General features: G+C 45.1%; 1 protein-coding gene across 3 annotated transcripts in view; it reads right to left on the minus strand.

The window, feature by feature from the left end:
* The window catches only part of GPLD1 (glycosylphosphatidylinositol specific phospholipase D1), a 52223-nt gene extending 45948 nt beyond the window's left edge, over positions 1-6275 (minus strand). The window contains exons 1-3 of one of the 3 annotated variants that reach the window (XM_046004890.1): positions 6162-6275; positions 5690-5772; positions 2071-2126 (exon numbers count right to left, since the gene is read on the minus strand). In XM_046004890.1, coding sequence (XP_045860846.1) covers positions 2071-2126; positions 5690-5772; positions 6162-6256 — 234 coding nt within the window. In that variant the 5' untranslated portion in view covers positions 6257-6275. Of the gene's footprint in view, positions 1-2070; positions 2127-5689; positions 5884-6161 lie in introns of those variants that run through there. The other 2 variants (XM_046004891.1, XM_046004892.1) reach the window with 2 other exon arrangements.
* Positions 6276-8679: the final 2404 nt, after the last annotated feature.

Here is an 8679-nt window from a genome sequence, read left to right on the forward strand (position 1 = left end):
AACCATAGAAACAATCCAGGTATCCATAGATATGCGAATGGATAGAGGAGATCTGGTCTCTCTCTCTCTCTCTCTCTCTCTCTCACACACACACACACACACACACACACACACTCACTCACACACACAGACAAGAGGAATATTACTCAGGTATAAAAAGAATAAAATCTTGCCATCTGTGATGACATGGATGGACTGGAGGGTGTTATGCTAAATGAAGTCAGTCCAAGAAAGACAAACACCGTATGAATTCACTGGCATGTGGAATCTAAGAAATACATGAACAAACAGACTTTTAAATACAGGGAAGAAACTGGTGGCTACCGGAGGTTAGGGAGGGGATCAGCAAAATAGGCGAAGGAATTTAAGGTACAAGCTTCCAGTTCTAAGTCAGGGAAACACAAAGTACAGCATGGGAGACCCCGTGAATAATACTGTGATAACACACGGTGACAGGTGGCGACCACGCTTCTCAGTGGTGAGCACGCAGTAGTGTGCAGAAGTGTTGAGTCACTGTGTCGTACGTAGCACTGTGTTGTACGTAGCAATATCTATCAACTACCCTCCAAGACTAAATAAGAAAACGATAGGAACAAAGTATCAGGGCAATAATGACCACCAATATGAGGTCAGCTTGCTTCTGACAGTTCTTAAAAATTAATATGCTGATTTTCTCAGCTTTCTGCATTATTCTCTTTTCTCTGTTTCACAGAGCAGTCACCTCTGGATATATTAACAAAAGATAATTCCAGAACCAACAAAATTCAGACCCCAGCGAGTCTGGAAGTCCCCGAAGAGCAGGTGTGAATGGGGAGAAAGAGACACTACAACAAGTCCCACATACAGAGATAAAAACTGCATCATGAAAAGGGATGGGATGTATCATAAGAGGAGAGGCAGTCCGACCCTCAGAAACTGAAGGTGGAGTGTAAGCATTCAGGGCACGTAGTCATTTCTAATGATGACATCAGTATCTGCATTAGGACCAATACGGAGGGGAAGGATCGGCGTCCAGCTCACACATTTCAAATTAAGTTAATGATACAAGTGTGAGTATCTCTACGAGAAAATCGCTCTGCACACACTCATGACTGATGAATTAGGCAGGTTCTTGCTTCTCTCCTCATCCCTAGCTACCTTCCACCAGGGTCAAAGAAGATAATCAAACACTATTCAACTGCCAAGTAAGAAATCTGAAACTAATGTCTAGAAGTGGTTTAAGAATATGACAGATTTCAGTTATCTCATCCTGCTTTCCACACTGAATTACAGAGACTTACTGGTAATAATTTGATTCAATTCTGATGTCACCAGGGAATATTAACCTCTATTATCAAATACAAGTATTAAAAGTCATCTTTGCACAAAGCATTATTTAGCTTAGAACCAGAGTGTATAGGGTCAGAACAGAACCAATTCGAGGATAAGTATAGGAAAGCCATCGGATAGTCTTACCAAGAATACGGTGGGAGGAGACACAGACCAGCATCTCAAAGCAGACTTCTGAATAAACATTCCCTGCTCCTTGTGCTGATGCAATTTTTATAGGATCACAGTCAAGAGGTGAAAAATAATTTATCTCAGGCATGACCTCTCTTTGTAAAAACAAAAAAGTGTACCGTTTTTAAAACTTCTCTCTCAATTCTTCAAATCTTGATTCATCATTAAAATATTCCAGTGATACTATTTAAGTCATATATTATATATAATTGCATGTAAGTTATACGTGTTATACATATAAATATATATAATAGTATTAAAATATTTTAATGATTATATAGCATATAGTATGTACATGTTCAAGTATAAATCGTATATGTTTATATAATAGAGGTATATATAATGTATATATTCAATATATATATTATACATACATATAATATATATATTTGTATGGTCAAGTAGTACTAGAGGGGACATACACCTTTTATAACCCTAAAGATTAATGTTTTATGAAGAAAAAAACTGACTCCTAAAATTATTGCCTAAATATCTGTTAGGACTTTTATTTTGGCACCAATGGAAGAGAGTTAATGCGCAAGGAATGAGAAAAAAAATTAAACTTCATACCTCTTTGTAGTTAACTCTCCCATCCTGAAGGTGGAGAAACTCCAGAGCTCTGTGTCCTGAGAGAAATATGTAAATCAATTAAATTCAACTGTAGCTGAGACAGAACTTATTCAAGATATTTTAAAGGAAAATGGGGGCATATGGGTGGTTCAGTCAGTTGTGTATTACACTCTCGGTTTCATCTCAGGTTGTGGAATCGAGCCCCAAGTCAAGCTGCATGTTCAACATGGACTCTGCTTAAGACTCTCCCTGCCCCCCTGCCCCTCCTCTCTCTCCCTCTCTCTTAAAAAAATAAAATAAGGGCCACCTGGGTGGCTCAGTCAGTGAAGCATCTGCCTTCGGCTCTGGTCATGATCCCAGGGTCCTGGGATCAAGCCCCGCTCCGCAGGGAGTCTGCTTTTCCCTCTCCCTCTCCCTCTCCCCCAGCTCGTGCTCTAATAAATCAATAAAAATCTTAAAAAAAAAAAATAAAGTCAAAGGAAAATAATTTTGTCACTCTGTCAAGGAAGGGGGAAACGAAAATTAAGTGTGTACCCACCAGTCACTTTCATTAGACAGGATAAGAATCCGATGATGATATTTATATTGCTAAAACACAAATCAAGTTTGCGTGGTGATTTGAAGCTTCTGCTTAGCTGGCACCAAGGCCCTGCTAAAGTTAGGGCTCAGTTCCCTCCGAGGTAAAAGTAAATAATTCCCACCTTACAGGTGTGCTGAGGGTCACACAAAATACCTGTGATGTGATGAGCACGGTGACTGATACACGGTAGGAGCTCTGCAAACAGCCAGTGTCTTCATTTTATTTTGCCTCAACAACCCACTGAGATAAATGACCCTCAGCAGGAAATAGGACACATGGCCAAAACCACGGACGAGTCAATTACTCTCAAATGTTTTATCGTCAGTTGGGTCACAGTAGATGGACAAAAGAAAAAAAAATCCCAGGTCACCTGCTCCATCCACACACCAACACACAGACACACACACACCCTGAATCTTCCTAGAATCTCTAAGACAAACATGCCTTGTGAAGGCACATTCGAAGGGGACTCCTGTTGTGAATCACATCCAGCTTTGTAAGTCATACAAAAATAGAGCCACTCCTCTAAGCATAACACTAGAAGCCACAGGCTCCCAGCCCACACCAGTAACCCGCACACGGGACTGGGGGAATTTCCAGCTGCAAACCACCGCACGAGGCCCATTCCAACTAACTCACAGAACCGTTCGCCTCCCGACAGGCTTTAAGTAAGGAGTGAAAATGTGAACCAAGAAATTTACAAAATCCAGGGGCGCCTGGGTGGCTCAGTGGTTTAAGCCGCTGCCTTCGGCTCAGGTCATGATCTCAGGGTCCTGGGATCGAGCCCCGCATCGGGCTCTCTGCTCGGCAGGGAGCCTGCTTCCCTCTCACTCTCTCTGCCTGCCTCTCTGCCTACTTGTGATCTCTCTCTGTCAAATAAATAAATAAAATCTTTAAAAAAAAAATTTACAAAATCCTCTAAATAATTGGCAGATGTTGGAATTTTGTCTCTCACATACGACTCCTCAAAATCTGTGCTGGTTAGGAATGGTCTTCAATTATGTTCACATAAACAAAGTTTTATATTAATGTATTTAATATATTAATAATAGATTAATATTTATATATTCATATCATATATAGAACAATAGGTAATAATGTATATATTTAATATATTTTATATTCATATTTAATAGATACATTCATATATTTGTTATATACTTATTTTTATTAAATATTAATGTTTACATTTTAATATATTCAATACATATTGAATGGTAATGTGTTATAGTCAATGGTAATGTGTTGATATTTATATATTCATAATATAGATTGATAATATGTTTGCATTTAATAAATCTTATAAACATGTTTAATAGATATTTATATATAATGTATTACTATGTTTAATATTATATTAATAGATTAATATATACAAAACATATATCCAGCATAATCTATTAGGATCTTTGGCACCTACTGAAAAAAGGCAAGTAGTTATTATGATTTCATGAAGATTTCATATTTCAGGGGCGCCTGGGTGGCTCAGTGGGTTAAAGCCTCTGCCTTCATCTCAGGTCATATTCTCAGGGTCCTGGGATCAAGCCCTGCATCAGGCTCTCTGCTTAGCATGGAGCCTGCTTCCTCCTCTCTCTCTCTGCCTACTTGTGATCTCTCTGTCAAATAAATAAACAAAATCTTATTTAAAAATTCCATAGATTAAAAACTTTCCATTTATACTTATTCTTGAATATTTTCATTTATACTTGTTCTCAGCCCACTTTTAGTTTTAGCAATTTCAATCTCAAAGAACCCATGCTTGGACAAAACTTTCAAATTCACTGAGATGTTCAGCTTCTTTACAGAAGAGGCACACACAGAAAATGAACTGCTCTGAGTCACGTACTTCGTGTACAGCAGAGCTGGTATTAGAAGCTAGGTCTAATTCTCCTTTCTGTTGTTTCCTGACTACCTCTTAGCAGTAAATGTGTTTGGAAAGAGCACTGGCCTGGCTCTCAGGAGCTGCAATCCTAGCCCAGCCCTCCAATGAGCGAGCTTGGAGACTCTCCAGATCGATTTCCTTGAACGTGAAGTACAGGGATTGGGCTCAGTGACCTCTCGTGCCCTTTCAGAAGGCAAAATTCTGGGATCATAGGTTTTTGTCCACCAGAACTCAATAAATACCTTGGTCTATTTGGTACTGGGAAGTTTACACACCTTATATGTCATCTTGTTCTGACTAGTACCTTCTGGCCAGGGGGCCTAACTATAAAATATTCCTGTTTTTATCTAAAAGAAAACCCAGACATCAGATATAGTTGAAATGAATCTGAAAACTGTTGTAGAATATAAACGTTTCTAATGGCATTACAAATTGGCTTACATTTTCCATGAGTTAAAAAAAAAACTACAAATAGGGGCACCTGGGTGGCTCAGTCAGTTAAGTGTCTGCCTTTGGTACAGGTCATGATCCCAGGGTCCTGGGATCGAACCCCACATCGGGCTCCCTGCTCCCTTCTCTCACACCCCCTGCTTATATTTCCCTCTCAGTGTGTGTCTGTCAAATAAATAAAATCTTTTAAATATATATGTAAAATACACTTCAAGAACCAAATCCACCACGTGCCTGTATCTGCTACTCAGCCCCGAACCTGTCCTCCCCAGCCCGTCATCATCCGGGGCCCCTCTAATGCCAGTGGTCAGACTCCCTCGCTTCCTTGCCCTCCCTGGAGCCAACCACCTGACTCGGGGGACCCACTCCCGTGACCACAAGTGGCCCTGTATGCATACTTGGAAAGATAAAACAACAAACACATTCCTCAGTCCTACCGAGTTCCACCCATCTTCCTCCTCTCCCATGCTGTGGTCCTGCTGCATCGCGGCCGCGAGTTCCTCCAGCTCCTCCTGTTCGCCCACCCGTGAACAGCCCGGGACCGGATCATCAACCAGGCATTGTTCCTGAACCCACCCGCCTCCAGTCCCGGCTCACTGCAGTCCTGGAAACTCGTTACCAATACGTGGACTGACTCCACATCTCTTCCCGAACGCCCTCTGACAGACTTAGCATCCCGCGCCCCGTGGCCAGGTGCAGGCACTTACCTATCTCGATGTGCGTGGAGATGCCGCAGGGCGAGCCTGCCGGGCAGAGGGAGCCCAGCGCGAACAGCAGGCCAAGCCAGAACCTGCGAACAGACATGCCCTCGTTACTCGCTGCTCCTCGGTGCTCAGAGCTGTGGCAACTGGCCTGAAACCCGGGCCCAGATCCACTGCTTTCCCTCTAAGCAGGTCACTGACACGGGAAACCAAGCCTCGTTTCAAAATAATAACACTTCCCAGTCAACTGTTTAACTACTGTTTAACTTCACCAGAACAGCAAACAGACTCCACCTGGGAGAGGGGGAAAAGCCATCAGCCGAAATGTGAATGTCCTGAGCCGGGGGCATGGCTACTTTCTGACCCGGGTGTCCTCCAGATTGCTTGTTAACACGAGATGAGCACGGTTACCCCAGCAAACTTGTCTGTAAGCGTTCTTTGCTTTCTTCAGAAAAGAAAAAGAGACAGAGAGACTCACCTGCCTAGACGGAGGGTCCGCATGCCGGGCCTCCTCAGCTCAGAGGGCAGATCCCTCGGGCATCCTGCGCACACGTGACTCAGGGGGCCCAGCATCCCCGGCCTCTGAAGCCACAGTCGCTGGGAGAGCTTTTATGACGATCAGCTGGCGCTGGCTTCTCGTTCAGGATTTGGCAACAGACACCAACACCTGCGTGGGATTACACAAGAGCAGGCCTTCTGGTCTCTCGCTTCCGGCTGTTCTTATGGGCCTTATCTCGACCTTGCTGCACGCTCCGATTCCTGCTCCCCAAGCAAAGACGCAGATTCCGTGGCAGAGCAGAAGACATGGGACAGATTTAAGACCAAGAAACAAGGATTCAGAAAATGACTGTCAAGAAGTGTCTGGTCTGCAGCACTTAATCCATGGGGAAAATTCGGGGAAGCTCTTCATGAAATGATGGTGATCTTACAGCTCGAATTATACATATTAGATGTGAAAGGCAAGAAAGGAGATCCTGAAAGAGTGGGAGGAAACCGTACTTATGCTCAGGTGAGCAGATGGAAGAGAAGAATAGGAGAAGACATGATTCGGGACCCTAGGTGTCTGCCAAGGTGTTCTATAACCTTCGCTCGGCCACCTGCAAGCCCCAAAGAAAAGAAGCCCGTGGCTCTCTCCCGATCCGGGGGGCACTGGGCCCAGCTGCTCCTGACTGCTTTTAGGCCAGAGGCCAAGAACTTTGGCTAACAGGGTGTTTTATACACACAGGCCTAATCTCCCCCGTATGGCAAGTGGAGGAGCACATGGAGAAGACTGGGGGTGGAGATGGAGGTCCCGGGTCAAGGCCGGGTGAGGAAGAAAGGTCCCAAGAGCCAGTGGTCTTGTCCTCATAGGCCCCACTGAGCCATCACACCCAGCCAGGCTCCGGGAGGCATCGGAGCCTTGGAGCAAGACAGGAACCGGAGGGGGGGTTGTTCCCAGTCGGAAAGGGGGCTCGCAGAGGGCACAAGGCCATCAGAGAAGGGGAGGCCGATGTCATGACTTTCCTGGGACTTAGGTACTTTTGCTTTTGTGGGTCCCTTCCTGAAAGTAAGAGTCTACATCTCTGTTGGCCTAAAAGTTCTTTTCCCCCCTGATTTTTAAAAGAAATGCAACAGTTTTGTGTGCCTCCAGAAGTACTATGGGCCCTAGGCAGTGTGCCTTTTTGAGAAGTCGGCTGGAAAAGGGAACGGACCCAGTTTGAAGCAGAACTTAAGAAGATTCGCAGACTGGTTTTGCATGCAGTTGTCCCAACAGCAGGGCGCCCTCTGCAGGCAGCAGGTGGAAAGAGCCAGGTTCCCCATCCGCAGTGATAACCCACCTGGCAGCATTCTCCCCTCCAGGAGCTCCTCTCTCCAATTCTTTCACTAGAACACAGAAGGAAATAGCCCCCCCCCCCCACACACACACACTAAACTCCACTGTTCCCACTTCTGCTAGATGTGGGACGGAGTGACGCCGGCTCAGCAAAACAAAACAAAAAAACCAAAGTCAAAACTTAAAGTTACTGCCTCTACATTTTGCAGAGAAGAACTCAACGTCCCAGGGAAAGTGGAAGAGCCCATGGGCTCCGGAAAAGACAGCAAGAGACTCAATGCAGTAGGAATGGAAAAGCAGAGATATGCTGAGACTAGTGATCCTAAATCAATGCATAGAAATGGGCTGGACCTAAACCTACAGATGCCAAAGACAGCCGTGCTAAATACGGATCTGTGTCCCTGTTATAGCGGAGACTCCCTTCCTGCTTCCAGATTCTCAGGCTCATGTCTACTTGTAGGTATACCTCGGTTGATTCAATTCTGACAAATGGTCCCCATTGACGAGCTGGAGGCCTAAACTTAACTAGTGGCTTGTTCTAGGGCAGCTACTAGAACTTTGAATGTTGTGAATTTAATGTAACAACTCTGATAAGCAATTAATTATAGGTTATCTCACAACAAACCAGTGAACTTTCTACCAGAAAAAGAACTGAGGTTAAATAATTTGTCGAAGGTCACACAGAGCTTGTGAACAACAGATTCTAAGTTTGGGGCCAAGTCGGTCTCTCTCCGGAAGCTCTGTGGCATCAGGGGGATCCCTGCTCCCAATAAATGGAGTAAATACGTAAACACACTCCCAGAAAAACATCCAGGCGTCAGAACACCGAGCCGCACTTGGCCAGGGCAAAGAACCCTCAGCCCAGATCCCAAGTGCGCGGGAGCTACCGCGATGAAGAGCGGGGATCATGCCCTCAGCAGCTGGCGCAGACGCCACCAGCGCATCCACAGACCCAGGACAAATTCCAGCGGCAGGGCATGCAGGTTTGGGGTGGGGGGGCGGGGATCGTGGGGGAAGGAGCGGTTGACTTGCAGCAGATGGGGAGCGGGAATAATTACAAATGAGCACTCGAGGCTGGTAGGGTGCCAGGCCCGCAGGTGCATCTCCGGGGGAGCCTTCCCAAGTCTACCAGAGAGCGAGGCAGCGCGCCACCGAGGACCAGGTGCGGCGCCAAGGACACGGC

The sequence above is a fragment of the Meles meles genome, chromosome 5, assembly GCF_922984935.1.
Source record: "Meles meles chromosome 5, mMelMel3.1 paternal haplotype, whole genome shotgun sequence".
In the NCBI taxonomy this organism is placed as follows: Eukaryota; Metazoa; Chordata; class Mammalia; order Carnivora; family Mustelidae; genus Meles; species Meles meles.